At 59.3% G+C, this 15,661-nt stretch overlaps 1 protein-coding gene across 4 annotated transcripts in view; it reads right to left on the bottom strand.

Moving 5' to 3' along the window:
• Window positions 1-240: 240 nt before the first annotated feature.
• The window catches only part of KCNH6 (potassium voltage-gated channel subfamily H member 6), a 34,672-nt gene continuing 19,251 nt past the window's right edge, over window positions 241-15,661 (bottom strand). The window contains exons 1-11 of one of the 4 annotated variants that reach the window (XM_027788699.2): window positions 12,994-14,708; window positions 11,222-11,650; window positions 10,064-10,463; window positions 9,574-9,773; window positions 7,406-7,658; window positions 6,770-6,963; window positions 5,778-5,877; window positions 5,208-5,486; window positions 4,063-4,243; window positions 2,793-2,991; window positions 318-2,399 (exon numbers count right to left, since the gene is read on the bottom strand). In XM_027788699.2, coding sequence (XP_027644500.2) covers window positions 2,112-2,399; window positions 2,793-2,991; window positions 4,063-4,243; window positions 5,208-5,486; window positions 5,778-5,877; window positions 6,770-6,963; window positions 7,406-7,658; window positions 9,574-9,773; window positions 10,064-10,463; window positions 11,222-11,650; window positions 12,994-13,170 — 2,700 coding nt within the window. In that variant the 5' untranslated portion in view covers window positions 13,171-14,708 and the 3' untranslated portion in view covers window positions 318-2,111. Of the gene's footprint in view, window positions 2,400-2,792; window positions 2,992-4,062; window positions 4,244-5,207; window positions 5,487-5,777; window positions 5,878-6,769; window positions 6,964-7,405; window positions 7,659-9,573; window positions 9,774-10,063; window positions 10,464-11,221; window positions 11,651-12,993; window positions 14,709-15,661 lie in introns of those variants that run through there. The other 3 variants (XM_055789992.1, XM_055789994.1, XM_055789995.1) reach the window with 3 other exon arrangements.

Raw genomic sequence — 15,661 nt, 5'->3', positions numbered from 1 at the left:
CGTTTGACTCCGCCCCGGAGGGAGGCCGCGCTCGTTCTCAACATCTTACTGGCTACCAAGGGTCGCAGTGGCGCGAGGCGGGATCTTGAACCCTTATTGATAATCGATTGGCTGGCAGCGATGCCAGTCACATCAGCCCGAGGCGGGCGGGAGGCACTTCAGCCTCAGGGCGATACCACGCGTTCGAGTCCCGCCTCCGCCGAGTGGCGGATGAGGCCGGACCTGTCTCTAATTAACTGAAATTTAATTACGGGGGTATATTATTACAGCAGCATTGGCGTATGTCTGGTGCCCTACTGGGGGAAGGGGCGCGGGTGGGCATCTGGCTTGTAGCCCTGCGGGCAGTCGGGCTCCCTCTGGCTGGGCGGGCACGTCCTGGGGGGACCTCGGGGCCTCCCGGCTCTGCAGGCCGAGGCACCGTATGGGCGGGGCGCGGCATCCCGGCCTCTGCCGGCCGAAACCTCTGCAGGCTGGGGGGTAGAAACAGCCCCTCTGGGGGCCTGGGCCTGCCTGGGGCCTGGGCAGGGCCTGCCGGGCGTCTGTGCCCCTCCGCAGCCCCACGGAGCGAGAGCGGGTGGGGAGAGGCCGGCTGGGCCCTGCTGAGGCCAGAGGCCTGTCCCTGCTCTGGGGGCCCTGCGGGTGCGTTACAAGCGGTCGGGGGCTGGCCCTCGTGCAGGAGCCGCGGCCCCTTCAGCGAGGGATGAGGATGGCCTTTGGGTATCACCGTGCTCATTTGGAGCTCTCTGTGTAACCTCTGCCTGCAGTGCGTCTGCGAGATGACTGATGGGCGGGGGAACAGCGGCAGGCTGGCCTTGTAGCCTGAGCTCCTGCACGTTGCTGCGGAGCCTGAACTGCATCCCACTGGGAAGACGTTTCTCAGCAAAGTCCCCCCTGGACCCCCGCCTTGAGCTGTAAGACCTGCACAGGGGCTCTGTCAGCCCCACACTCCCTGCGTGAAGCAGCTATGCTCTGACCACAGGCTTTTCAGGGTTCTTTGCAGACTGGCACCTGTCTTTTGTGCTGCCAGGGATGAATTCACAGGTGCTCCCAACAAACGCAGCTGTAATCCACATTAGGTGCCAAAAACATATTTATTAGCAAAGTGTACACTAAAACTCCAGAGAAAGAGATGCTCACAGTTTTACTACTCTCAAAGGGAGCTTGATACAATACTTGAGCAGGCGGCCTAGGACTGTCACAGCATCTAACCGAACGGCAAGGCGGCAGTGCTAAGTGGGCTTCTCCTATGGGGGATGCTGGAGGAGTCTGCTGGGGGAAGGGCTGGGGAGGAGGAAGCATCTATCAAACCTTTATCAAAAGAGAAAAGCTGGGAGGAAAGGCTGGGGCTTTACGGGATTGTGCTTTTGAGTTTTGTGCTTTATGCCCAGGCCAGTGACCAGTGGGTTTATCTGGGGAGCTGTGGGATGTGTGTTGGGGTTTGCAAGGCGCGATCAGCCTTGCTGGAGAAGTTGGTGCCCTAGGACTCGTGCTGAAGCGTGCTGAATTGGCAGGGGCTGTTGGCCCTTAGTTTCCCAGTGGCAGTCAAGTAGGACAAGGATAGCTTCTGTCCTTGTCCTGGGCTTCCCACCTGCAGCTCCCCCCAGTACCACACTGTGGAGATCTCCTCCTCCTCTGGTGACTACCCTTTCTGTAATGCTCACAGGCTCCGCTGGGCTAAGCCCAGTACCAAAGTAATGGTCCCTGCTCCAAAGAGCTGGCAGCAAAGTGGCTGTGCAGCTACGAGCCATGGATTTGCTCTCCTCCGGTCGCTGAGGCTCACTTGGCTTGTGCCGTTCTTGAGAGGAAGCCTTGGCAAGGAAGAGGTGGTGGGTGCCATTTGGCCTAGCCAGCTTGTTGGTGGCTGTAAGAAAGAGCTGCTCTGGGTTCACTATAATGTGCAAATGAAATCTACTCTATGGGAACCGCTGGAAAACGTTGACCTTGGAAGCCAGCCACTCTACGCTTCCTTTCACGGTGGTAGAAGACAGCTATAAATTATACCCTGAGCCAGTGGCATTGTCCTCCGTCTTACCCTTGCAGTCAAAATCAACATCAACTGACTGAGCTCACAGCTGAGGTTCCTCTTGACGTGCTTGGCAGCCCCCACATCTCTAACTTCCAGGAAGCACTGGGTCGGAGAGGTGTCTCTGAATGTCCTGGTGCTCAGAAGATGCCTCCAAGTGCTCAGGGAGGGAAGGGAAACGAGAGCCCCGCAAGAGTCCTTGGGTATTTGGTACCCTTTGGTGGAGAGGCTCTGGGTTTGGAGGAGGTGGGGAATGATGCTCCTGCTCGGAGTAGACTGTCATGGTTTCATCAGATGCCACAGCAGGGTGCATCCCGCTTGACAAGGAGTCCCTGGATTTCAAGTGGAACTTTTCTACCTCCGTGTAGCTCGGGCTCTGGTGGGAAAGGAGGAACCAGGTGAATTATGGCAAAAGCAAAATAAAGTAGCCATACTCTCTCCTCACCCTATCAGGCTCCAAGCCCCAAAATGTTGTTTTTTGCCTGAGGAAGCCTCAGAGCAGAGGAACCCACTTCCCTCCCCTACTGATGGGGCAACCTGGTAGTGCTGGAGATGGCAGGCTGTGCCCCCAAATCAGCGATGCACTGGGCAGGAGCATCTCTAGGTAGATCTATGCCCATTTCAAGACCCTTGGGCTTTGCCGGGACCCACGAGTGTTTGGTGCGCTTTGCCTGCAGGGAGGCTGGAGGGAACGGCTGGCCCTCCAGGACCTGTCTGCTTGCGGCAGAAGGAAGCTCAGCTGGTGCTGAGTAGGGAGGGATGGCCTTACCTGCTCCGGGGTGGTCGGCTCCTCATCCTCCAGGGGTGCGCAGGGGGTGAGCGGCTCCAGGCTCCGTGGGAGGATGCCGTACATGGCCAGGTTGTGGGAGGACGGCGAGATGGGGCTGTATGCAGGCGGCACTTGGGACAGCTGGCGCTGCAGGAGCTGGAGGATTATATTAATGTCTGACGACATCCTGGACTCCAGCCTAGGGACAGAGCAGCCCAGCGTTAGTGCAGTGCATCTCACTGCATCCCACGAGAGCCAGACCCACGCCTGGGCAGGAGAGGCACTGGGGAGGAGGTGCCGATTCAGCTGCCCGAGGGTGATGATGCTTTGCCTGGTGCTGCTTGGTGAGGTTTTTGTGGAGCCAAACTGGGATCTGGGCTCAGGGAACTGAACAAAGCTAAAACTAGCCCAGAGTGGGAAAAAAATTGCAATAGTTAGTTTTAATCTGCATCAATTCTCCAGGCCAGCTGCCTGTGCTGACAGACGGCAAGGCAGGTTGGTGCCAACCATTTTTAATTGAGGAATAGAAGGAAATGGAAAAGTAGAATAAGTCTCTTCCTTCTGCCTTGTTCTGGACTGAAACAAGCCGCTCTGGCAGGAGCGGGCACAGCCCCCTGTGCAGGCAACAGTCCTGGCAGCACTTACAGAGCGGGTGGGAGATCTGTCCCCTGCTGCCGGGGGTGGCATGCTGGCGAGACACTGGCATGCATGTGTGGGCACTGCAGTGATGTGAGCTTAACATGGGCAGCAGCTGTGGGTGGGAGAGCCAGCCGCTCGTGTGGGTGCGGCCCAGGGCCTTTAAACCTGCGTCTCCAGTGTGGGCTCCTCCTTCTCATTCAAAAATCATGTACTTTTTCTGGTTTAGAGGGCAAGGATGTGCACGAGGCTTGTTTGCTCGAGCAAGAGAATGCTTGCAGCCTTTTGCAACAGGAAGAGGCTTGCAAAGGGCTCAGGTCGTGAGCCTGTGGGTGGTTTCATGTCTGCGATTGCATCGGGTTGGGAAGCAGCGGCAAAGCGGCTGATCCCAGGGGTGGTGGCACAGCAGCAGATGAGGTGCTGGGCTGCAGCCAGGGCCAGGACTCGGAGCTCGAGAAGCCACGGCCTTTGCAAAGCACTCCCAGCACCTCCCTGAGAAATGCAGTTTGCCAGGGGGTAAGGAGGTGGCATCTGCTGCACAAAGCCCACTGCAGCCACATCTAGAGAGCTGGAGGTGATGGCCTGAAGCCCCCCCTGGGTGCTCTCCAGCCTTGTGCCCCAGGAACCTGCCCACCTGCTGAGCTGGGCCTGCAGGAGCTCCAGCCTGGACTCGATCTGCCCTGGTCTGTAGTCGCTGTGCAGGGGGATGTCCCGCGAGTTGTGTAACAAGGAGATGTGTTGCAAAGGCTCCTGGTGGTGGTTTGGCCTTCGGTCCTCCCAGAAGGTGAACATGTTGGGGATGTCCAGGGGGGTGGCTGGCAGGAAAGGAGAGATCTCAGCACTTCTATCATGCATTCCCCAGCCCCACTGGTGTGGAGGTGCTCTAGACTCCATCACCCAACATGTTCTTGAAGAGCCATCACCTTGACATACATGGTGCTCAGGGAGAATCCATCACCCTAGCACCTGAGGTGCTTATGGGGATCCATCACCCTGGCACCTAGCACGCCAATGGAAGGCACATAGCATGTGGCCCCTTGGGACAGCCCCAGAGGGGTCCCTGGGTGCTAAGAGAAACTGCAGGGCACGGGAGGGACAGAGCAGATACTACTGGGGACAAAAGGCAGCAAAGACCCAGGGCCACAAGTGTGGCTCCCCTCTAATTCCCTGTTGAGGCTGTGTCTAGAGGGCTGTGGCCAGTGCTGAGCTCCCCAGTTCAAGAGAGACAAGGAGCTACTGGAGAGGGACCAGCGTGGGCTGCAAAGATGATGAGGGGGCTGGAGCATCTTCCTTAGAGGAAGGGCTGAGAGAGCTGGGGCTGTTCAGCCTGGAGCAGGCGGAGGGGGGATCTTACGATGCCTACAGATATCTGGAGGGTGGGTGTCAGGAGGACGGGGCCAGGCTCTTCTCAGCGGTGCCCGGCGCCAGGACAAGGGGCCACGGGCACCAGCTGCAGCGCGGGAAGTTCCACCTGAACATGAGGGAGACCTTGTCTGCCCTGAGGGTGAGGGGGCGCTGGGACAGGCTGCCCAGAGCGGCTGCGGGGTCCCCGTCTCTGGGGACACCCAGACCCGCCGGGCGGCTCCGTGCAGCCTGCTGGGGGAGAGCCTGCTCTAGCAGGGGCTGGGCCGGGCGACCCCTGGAGCTCCCCTCCCAGCCCCACCAGTCTGCAATGCTGTGAAATCTGCATGAGTTGCTCGCTTCTGCCCTAACATAAGGCCACCATGCCTGAGCATCTCTCACCACCCTCCTGCCAGCTTTGGCTACAGCTGTTGGTACCTGCGTAGGACTGGCTGCTCTCTGCCGCGGGCTTGCCAACCTCTGTGCTGCCAGCGCTGGTGGTGACGAGGCTGAGCGTGGGCAGAGCAAAGTCATCCTTTTTGGATGTGAGGAAGGGCTCAGCTTTAGTAGGGCTGCCAGTCTTGGCATCGTCATCACTGGTCTGGGTGGTGCTGCTGCCCAGGTCGTCCCAGTGGTCCTTACTCAGCGGGTCCTGTGGGTTGGTGAGCTCTGAGTAGGTGTGATACTGCTCTGCATCAGAGATGCCCGTGTCTGGGTCTGTGGGGCAGCACAACAGGTTAATTTGGGGAGGACCACACATGGCAAAATCAGCTCCCATCCCCTCTAGGGTGCCTGTAGGGCTGGGGCATCCTAAGGAGAGGGGGAGGCAGGGACAGAGGGAGGGAGGGCAGCGTGGGTGCCCCCAGGACAGGGACATTCAGGCTGGTTGGCAGGGACGGGGGCCCTGACAGCCACCTTTGCTTTGGGGCACCTGCCAGGGCAGTAATTAAATGATGATCCCGCTCCCCAGCCCTGCCAGCCTGGCTCTGCCGATGCTGCGGGACTCACCAGGCTTGTTGGGCTGGCAAAGGGAGTGCTTGCGTCGACGCGCCCGCCGGTAGGTGCAGTCATACTCCTCGCTGAGTGGTGAGCGGGGAACGCTGTCTGCCTGAGGGATGAGAGGGGCTGGTCACCAGGGAAAAGGTGCCATGTCCCATCCGTGGGTAGCACAGCCCATCCGTGGGTGCCATGTCCCATCCGTGGGTACCAGGGCCCATCCACAGATGCCATGTCCCATCCATAGGTGCCATGTCTCATCCATGGGTACCATGGGGGCTACAGCCCATGCAGCATTCTCCTAGGGCTCGTCTCCAGCTGCCTCTGGCTCTCCATCACTGCTCTGTCCCACCCAGTGACTCCTGGACTGGTTGCAGAGCTCAAGGGATCCTAGAGGTTAGCCTCATTGCTCTGAGGCTGAGTTGAGGGTGTCAGGGCCATAGGGAGGGAAGGAGCACCCTGAGGTGGGGCAAGATGTCCTGGGGTGGGACAGGACATAGACAGAATTTGACTTTCTTTTGTATCTTACCAGGCAAGTGCCTCTGAAAAAAATGTCAGAAAAGACAAAGTCCAGTCATAATGTTTGAGTCAAATAGCAATGACAAAAATGCTCCAAGCCTTCCACGGATTGCAAGCGTGATTATTTAAAAAGGAAATTTCGATGAAGCATGAGAATATTTCCTACTTCAGCAGCCTCAAAACAAGCATGTGACCCACTTGCCCAGGCTGGAGGGGTCCTGGAGATGATTTACAAGCGCTGCAGAGCAGAGTACTACTGACATGGCTTTTGGGGCCAACTTTTCTGAAGAGCTCAGGAATGTGCAGCATGTGCATGCTGTGCTGAGGGGGAAGTCACAGCCCCATGGAGAGGGCCTTGGGAAAGGTGGCTGCTGGCCAATCCACCACCAAACTGAGTGAGGAGCACCTGTCGGCTTCCTTGCCCTCCCGATTGCCAAATTTAAGGCATTGGCCACATCCCTCCCTGGGACAACCCTGGCACTCACATCTCGCAGGTTGAAGGTGATCTCTAAGTTGCTCCAGAAGTTGTCAGAGAAGGCTGGGTACATGTCCAAGACTTCCAGCAGGTCCTCCCGCTGGATCTTGTGCAAGTCACAGTAGGTCAGGGCCCTCACGTCAGCGTTGGACTTCCCTGGGCGGGCGTAGAGGCTGATGGGCTCCCCAAAGATGTCGTTTTTCCCTGTGCCAAGAGACAGCTCGTTAGGGGGAGGTGGGCACCCACTCCAGCTCCAGAGGTACTGGACCAGCAGACCTCACTGTGGGGCTTATGAGCAAGGGGATGCCCAGCAATCCTGACCCTGATTGTGGACACTGAGGGTTACACTGTGAAAGCCATCACTGATGGGGAGACCAAGCCAGGGCAGTGGGTCATCAGTGATGGCTGGAGACTGCTGAGCCATGCCCCGCTCTCCTCACTCCTTTGTGGCCTCTCTCTGACATCTCCATTCCCTGTGCACTGGTGTGGTGACCCAACCAGATGTTGAGGAACAGCCTTCCCTTCTCCAGAACATGGAGAAGTCCTTTGCCCCTCATCTGCCACCTTTTGCCCGCTGCCCATCGCACATCAGCCTTCACCCATCGCACATCACCCCTTGCCCTCCCAGAAGAAAGGACTTTTCCACCTAAGATGGCCACCACAATGTCTTCCCGGAGGATCTCGATGGAGCCCCGGGAGATGAAGTAGAGTGTGGTGAGGACATCTCCGTAGTGCACCAGGGTGTCTCCAGGCGGTGCATGAGTTGTCTTGAACTTCATGGCCAGGGCGCGCAGGCAGCCTTTGCTGGCTCCGCGGAAAGCCTTGCAGTTCTGGAGCAGCGTGCGGTTGAGGTGGAGGCAGATGTCTGCCTGCAGGCAGTCAGGGAAGCCCTTCAGCACCTGTGAGGAGTGAGGGAGAGATGCCATCACGCCACCACCCCCGGGAAGGCCTGCCGTGGCAGCCCTGGGAGGCTGTGACACGCAGCATCACATGGTGGGGCTCAATGGGAAGCCCCCGAGCCCAGAAAGGCAAAGCTGGGAACATCTGATCTTCCCTTGGCAGGCGCCTGCCTGCCCGTCCCTGGCTTGTACCGCACGTGGCCGGGGATGAGAGCAGTCCCAAGCAATAAATAATAATAACCAGATCAATCTATTTATACCCACTGGTGGCGTATCCCCCTTTTCATCTTTACGCCCACTAATCTTGGCTGAATGAGAGCACAAACTGGTAACGAGGTGCTGTCCTAATTAAACAGCACTTGCCTGAATACCAAGAAGCAGCACGGGCCAGTTGTGTGCAGCAACAGCTAATTATACCCGGGGCAAACACCTCGCATTGAACAAAAGCTAAATCTGAAGGTGAAATCAAGGTAAAACTCTCAATATGGAGAAAGCTGCTGCCACCAATGACTCACAGTGCTAGGACAAACGCACCCAGGTTTGGGTTTTTTTTGGAGAGCAGCATACAGCCCCAGGTCCCCCTTACTCTCCTCTCTGCTCACATCCCACTGGTGGCCAAATCTGGGACAATGAGCCTGGGGCCGGTGAGCACGGCTCGTTGCTGGCTCCGTCACGATCTCGCAGGCTAGCGGCAGTGCCTTAGTTTCCCTACTGGGAAATCAGGGGCGGATGCATTGATCGGGCTGTGGGATGATTGATTAGATCACATTGCGTCTCAGCAGCATCCAGCAGGAATTGGTGTGAGCGGCGGCACGTCCAAGCCGCAAGCCCAGCTCATCGCAGGGAATTTGTGACCTGGGTTTGCAGGAGAACCTGTGCTTGGGTAGGGCGCCATGGCTTTGCTTCTATTTATTGCCACCGATGTCCAGCCCAGGGTGTCTCCTCCATGCGAGAGGTTTAACCCGAAGCGCTCCCTGCAGCAAACCCCCAAATGCCGCCCAGCTGTTTAATGTGGCAGCAGCAACCAAAGATGGACAGGCTGAATTCATGCAACTCTGTGTCCTGATGGTGTTCAGGGGCAGAGGAGGATCAAGTCTTAGGACAAAAAGGGAGCATGAACCGGGAACGACTGGGCTAATGACCCACCCAGGGCCCAGAGCCAGGAAGTACCAGGTCCCTTCTCTCTCCTTGCCTTGTCCTTTCCCATTCCTCTCTGCCTTGCAGCGGGCTGAGCCAGCTTGTGCACCGAAGCCTGTGGCCATGAGCTGAGTCCCGCCACCTGGGCCCCCACCCAGGACTCCTCGGCTGAGCCCCCTCCTCACTCCACCGTGCCCCGGCGCCATCGGCACAAGCCTCCCCGCCAGGCTCGGAGACGCGGTGCCTCTCCAGCACGGCTCCGCCATTGATCCCCCCTTTGCTAACAAACAGCCGCCTCTCTGGGCTCTAATTAAAATGGATCGAGGTTTATTTAAATGCCCTCCTTTCCCTGCCACTGAGAGCAGGATGCACTTTGCTTAGCAACGGGCAGTGTGGAGAGGAGCTGGATCGATACCGGCTCCACAGCTCCGTCACACCAACAGACACCGGCCTGAAAGTGCTGGGCGCCAATGGGGACCCTGAGCCACTTATCAGCACACTGGCACCAAACCTGCTCTGGGCCAGGCAATGCCCTCGTGGCCCCAGAAAACCTCTTGGTAGATGTGGAGGGGTGGGCAGACAGAGGGGGAGAAGGAGAAAGGGAGATGCAGGAGGCAGATGGGCAGAGTCCAGCTGTCTCCAGCCTCCCAGGTCTTCTCCTGTCTCCTCTCCACCCTGGTCGAAAGGACGGAAGTGTTTGGCTGGAGCCAGAGCTAGGCTCCGGGGCGCTCAGGACAAGGTGCCATGAGGACATGGGGGCTCCCTGCCCCATACTCACCGCATTCATGTCGATGCCGTTGGTGTAGGACCAGGCGTGCTGGAAATACTCCTCCAGGCGCTGACGCAGGGGGTTGGGGATCTGGTGGAAGCGGATGAACTCCTTGACTCGCAGCATCTGCGTGTGGTAGCGGGCCGTGCCCGAGTACAGCCGCTGGATGATAGCAGAGACGTTGCCAAAAATGCTGGCGTACATCAGAGCTGCAACGAGAGGGCAGGACTCAGCAGGACATGAGGGGACACGTGTCCAACTACATCGGACCTGGAACCAGCAGATTTCCAAAACCTCTATCTACCACGGACCTGAAACCAGTGGATTTCTGAAACCCGGATTTCTATCTGTCACTCCATCCATTTGTCTGTGCAGAAGAGGCATAGGTGGAGGGAGATGCTCTCTTAAAATCCCACGTGCTCTCCCCATTTCTCCCCAGAGCAGCCCCTCCAACCTCCAGAACAGGGATGGGAACAGCGGGACACACGCAGGCACTCACAGCCAATGAGCATCACACAGATGGAGAAGATCTTCTCGGAGTTGGTGTTGGGTGAGACGTTGCCAAACCCCACGCTGGTGAGGCTGCTGAAGGTGAAGTAGAGGGCAGTGACGTATTTATCCTTGATGGACGGGCCAGAGGAGAGGTCGCTGTCGTTGTAGCGCTTGCCAATCTGGTCGCCCAGGTTGTCCAGCCAGCCGATCTTGTGCTCCATGTAGGGCCGCTCCACGTTGCCGATGGCGTACCAGATGCAGGCCAGCCAGTGGGCGATGAGGGCGAAGGTGCACATGAGCAGGAAGAGCACGGCTGCTCCATACTCGGAGTAGCGGTCCAGCTTGCGGGCCACCCGGACCAGGCGCAGCAGCCGGGCGGTCTTCAGGAGGCCAATGAGTGTGGTGGTCTGCAGGGGAGAGGGGAGAAACCTCAGGGACAAGCTGGGGATAAATCTGGCCAAAGGCATATCTCCAGCCTAGCCATGCTCCCTTTGAAGGGTAAAAATACATTTCTAGAGCATGAATCACCTTGTCCTGGAGGTGACATCTGAAATAGGTCAGATGAATCATGCCACACAAAGGGCAGTTTCCCCCTGCTGACCATAAAGGAAACAAGCCCTGCGACTGCAGGTGAGCCAAGGTCAGACCCGTGTTTCCTGATGGGTCCTCACCTTGCCAACCGCTGCTCCCAAACCGGCTGCCTTTCACCTCCCCACCAGGCTCTCAGCTGAGGTGGGGGCTCCAGGTAGTGCAGTAACCACAGAGCCATCCCACTGCCCACATTTCGAGCCTGGCTGGCAACGCGACCCCAAGTTCGGCTTCGCTGGAGTGTGGGCCCAGTTCCTAAACCGAGCTCCTGACCTGTTCTGCTGGGTCAGCCCCAGCAAGGGGAGCTGGTCCAGCTGGACACTATCTTAGCACTTACAGTAGGGTCTGTGTGGCTGGGCAACCCTACTAAATAAAATCCCAGGTCCCACCTGCTTAATAAAAACCTGTAATGACATCCTTGTCCATCCTTCTGAGTAACCAGACCTCTCCTTGCAGACCCAGCCACCCACTGTTCACATCAAGCCATCCATATCTTTCTCTTTCTCTCCCAGAAATCTCCTCCTATCCATCCATGAGTCCCCTCCGGTCCTGATGGACCTCCAGGCCCCCCCTCTACCTCATCAGAGCCAGAGCGGAAGATGAGCAGGTCAAAGGGGATGGCGGCAACCATGTCGATGAGGAACCATCCCTTGAAGTAGTGGATGGCAATCTTGCCAGGGTGGCTCACCACCTCGTCATTGACATTGACGTAGGTGGTACGGAAGTTGATGACAATGTCCACGATGAACATGATGTCAACGATGAGGTCAATGATGTTGAGTGGGTCACAGGAGTAGCTGCAGTCCCAGTGCTTCTCCTCCACCTGCTCCTCATTGAGCAGGAAGGCGGCTGAGTAGGGGGTGAAGACGGCTGTGTAGATGACCAGCAGAAGGATGAGCCAGTCCCACACGGCCTTGAAGGGACTGTAGTGCAGAATGGTCCATCGGTGGATGCGTGGAGCCTGCAGCTTGTACTCGGGAAGGACGTCAGCACCCAGGGACAGCACCTGCCAGGAGATGGGTGTGAGAAGGTTGGAAGACCGGGAGAAGGGTTGGATGAGGCCAGGAGCCAGGCAAGGCACTCCCATGTGCTGGTAGGGCAGCAAGGAGCATGCAGGGGGGTTCCTACACCCTTTGCACCTTCATTGCCTTTGTATGTGTTTGTCCAGAGGCCACAAGGTGAATTGCCATCTGTGGCTGACACCAAGGTCTGCCCAGCTCCTTGTCTCTCCGAGGCCCGGAGCACCCGTGGGGAGCTGTTTACCTGCTTTATGCCCTTCAGACTCTACCGTGCCAGCAGAGAGGTAAGTGCCTCCTGCCATGCCTGCCCACAGCCCTGTGCCACCAGTGTGGGACGGGAGCTGCTGGGCGTCCCTGGCACTGGGCTGTGGGGATGGGCGGCTTGGGGGTGCAGTCCCACAGCTGTGCCATGGCCCGGCCCCCACGGCGATGGCATGCAAGCCTTGCACGGTGTCTTTCTTGGCCCCAGCAGGGACCTTCCCCTTGATGTCCCTCTGGCACAGTCATTCTCCAGGCTGAGGGGACAGCTTGGGCCACCTGCTGCAAACCCTGGCCTCAGGCAATGCCCGTTTCCCATCTGAGCATCCCCAGGGAGGGGGTGACCTGTGGCCACCAACATGCAAAAGCTATCTCATACGTGCAGGCACCCTCCCATACTGTCTTGTGTCCCCAGATCTGTCTGCCTTCATGGGGACACACTCCTATGGCACCACTGAGCCCCCACACCTCCCAGGCCTGTCCCAGCTCCCCCCTCCTGGACCAACGCCAGCTCTGAAGCCACCCTGGGGACACAAGGCAAGGCGCTGGGACTTGGGGGGCTGGGCATGTCCTGCTTTGGGTGCCAAGAAACAGCAGCATGACGGGCTGTTTGGGGCTGGGGGCTGTTTGGGGCTGGGGGCAGCTGGATCCTCCCTGCTGGCCTTCGCTGCTCTGTCATCCCTCACGTGTCCCCGCAGTGCCGGCCACCAGTGCCACCTGCGCAGGAGGGCGAAGGGGACATCAGTGCTCTCTCCCAGCACCGAGCCCCTAGCTAAAAGGGTGCTTTTTGCCAGGCTGCAAAGGAGATGGGAGAGGAGGCTCCCCGTGCCCTGAGGCCACGGTGACGGGCACCACTGCGATTCTGGCAACAGACCTGGAAGAAGGGTTTGATCCTTCCTGCACTGACACCCACCTTGTCCGAGGGTTCAAGGGCTTCCCAAGGGCTCCCGGTGCTGTGACCCAGAGCGGATCCAGCCCCTCAGCCCCAACCCACCATAAGCAGCTGCTCCCACATCCCACAGCCCCAGGACACCGGTGGGTCCTGTGCCCTGGGGGACCCCCCTGCTCCTACCTGCCTGCAGCTTGCCCGGCGCCCCAGGCGGCAGCTGACCCTTGAAGTCCGGGTGTCCACCATGGGGACCCCCAACCCCGCACGCCCAGGCAGTGACCGGCACGGTGGGCACAGCACAGGGGCTGCGGCATCACCCACGCAGGCATGCATGCAGTTGGCTGGGAGGGTGGGAGACATGCAGCTGCGAAGGGCATTTGGGAGCCCAGCGTGAATTAATCAAACCCGATCGATGCTGGGGCCCCCCCAGGGACGAGAGCGCCAATGGGGCAGCGGGAGCCGCCGACGTCGCTGGCAGATGGAGAGGGGAGGGTTTGGAAAAAGTGACCCAAACGCAATCGTTGTGGAGGGGAATGAGGCACTGGCCAGGCTTGGGGACCAGCAGGGGTGGCAGGGAAGGGGACAAGGCAATGCTGGGAAAATGCTTGGTCCCAGAGCTAAGCTGTGCCCAGCAGACCCGAGAAGGGTCCTAACACCTTGTGTCTGGGAAAAGCAGCAACGCTCCCTCCTTCAGCAGCTGAATTCCCTCGTCCTGTGTGGCCAGAGGCAGCTCCGTGGGGCCAGCCTTGAACTCAGACCCCCAGACGCTGCTCCCCACACTGGGACGCCTGCCTTGCCCCTTGTCCCTGCTCCTGGCACCTGGCTTTTGTGGCAGAAGCAAGAGCAGGTCAAGACTCGTTGTTTTCCAAGCAGAAATTAATGAAAAGTCACAACCCCAAAAATTTGAAGCAGAAAAGGGAGAAGAAACAACCCCAAAAAGAGCATCCAAACCAATGCAGAGCCAGAGAGCAGCTGCAGCCTTGTCCCTTACTGCCCCTCGGGGACGGGGAGGGCTGCAGGTGGCACCCTTGGGTGGCCTGGGTGGCCCTGGGAGTCTCTGTGGGTAGCAGTGCCGGGTGCCACCCGTGGCCATCCCACTGGGTGCCCCTTCCCTCTCCCCCTTCCCCCTGCACTTACCGGCTTCAGCTGCAGCCGCAGGCTCATGGTGCGGGGTGCTGCGTGCTGGCAGTGGGGTGCTGGGTGGCAAGTGAGGGAGAGGCAGACACAGAGGGGGGGCGGAGGAGGAGGGAGGAGGGAGCAGGGTGCATGCGGGCTGTGGGTGACGGAGGGGGGAGGCTCCCATGGCCTTGGCTAACCCCGCAGGGCCCAGCAGCCATGCACCTTCCTCCTCCCTTGCCCTGTGCTGGGGACGGGGATACTGAGCTGGTGAGGGGGGACATGCCACAGTCACCAGGAGACCCTCAAGCACAAGGGGTTGGGCAGGATCAGGCCCATGGTGCTGACTGCGGGCAGGCACTAACCAAGTGTCCCAGTACGGATACCGCCACAAGTCGCTCCCCCCCATCCCCAGCACCGTCCAGCTCCACCACCCATGGGGCGGTCTGGGGGGACTGGGAGAGATGCCACCCGCAAGGCAGGGCCCCAGCCTAGTGGCACCAACCCCACAGTGTCCCCATGTGCCTCTAGCTGTGCCTAGGAGCCGTGGCCCTGGCAGGCTGAGCCCGGTGCATTCATTGCACTTGTGCCCTGCCCTCCCTGCCACTGTGGGGCTGGCCCACCCTGGCCAGCCGGTGTCTGCTCTCCTCCCGCCAGCCGGTATTTTTAGATGCAGTTGGCAGCGTCTCGTCGCTGTCTCTGCCTCACCCCTGAATTATTTAGCAGCCGGGAGCGGGGAGCCGTGGCTTGGCAGGGGGGCGAGGGATGCCGGGGTGAGGGCAGGCAGAGTGTTTGGGTCTCCTGAGGCGATGGGGAGGAGAGGTCCATCCCATCCCATCCCATCCCATCCCATCCCGTCCCGTCCCGTCCCGTCCCGTCCCATCCCATCCCATCCCATCCCGTCCCGTCCCGTCCCATCCCGTCCTGTCCCGTCCCGTCCCGTCCCATCCCATCCCATCCCATCCCGTCCCATCCCGTCCCGTCCCATCCCGTCCCGTCCCGTCCCGTCCCGTCCCAAGATTTAAGGTGAAGGGAGGATTGACCTTCAAGGGTGCCGCCTGGCTGCACCGTGAGGCCCTGCAGCCACCACCCATCAGCTCTGATCCTGTCACCCCACAACCAGTTCATGACCCTGCATCAAGCGGCTGGCACCACCCTGCCAGTGTCACCCCAGCGGTCCCCGGTATGTGGGTGCCCCTTGTGATGGGGCCGGGGGCATGGAGGCTGCTCGCCATCCCGCTGGCATGTTCAGGGGCTGATCCCAGGTCTCTGTGGTCACCCCCCAATCGGAGGGACTAAGCGGACTTTGGGATGAAGGGGACAAGCCAGAGGGACAACAAACCTAAAAGCCATCCCGTGCCATGGGGAGCGGGGAGCCTGTCTGCCGTGCATGGAGGCTGTGAGGGTAAAGGTTTGCTGGCACCGGGACAGGAGGAGGATCCCACAGAGGACCCCGCTCTGGTGGAGCAAACTGTCAAGCCCAGTGGCCTTTCTGGGCTCAGATGGCTGCATCTTCGTTAAACTGGCCCTCGGCTGCTGCTGGCAATGGTGGGAGGTGCCCTTGGGTGTATTTTGTACATCATGGCTCGCCCATGCCTCAGTTTCCCCACTGCTAAGAGCTTCCCTACTCGGGACTGCAGGATACAGCAGCACCTTTCACACACACCGATGTCCGTGTCCCTGATGGGACAGTGCAGTGCCACCCATGTCCCTCTCGGTGACAGTGCACTGCTGC

Source organism: Falco peregrinus, chromosome 18 (assembly GCF_023634155.1).
Source record: "Falco peregrinus isolate bFalPer1 chromosome 18, bFalPer1.pri, whole genome shotgun sequence".
NCBI lineage: Eukaryota > Metazoa > Chordata > Aves > Falconiformes > Falconidae > Falco > Falco peregrinus.
Note: the sequence above shows the minus strand (reverse complement) of the source record. Positions and strands in the feature narration are given on the sequence as shown.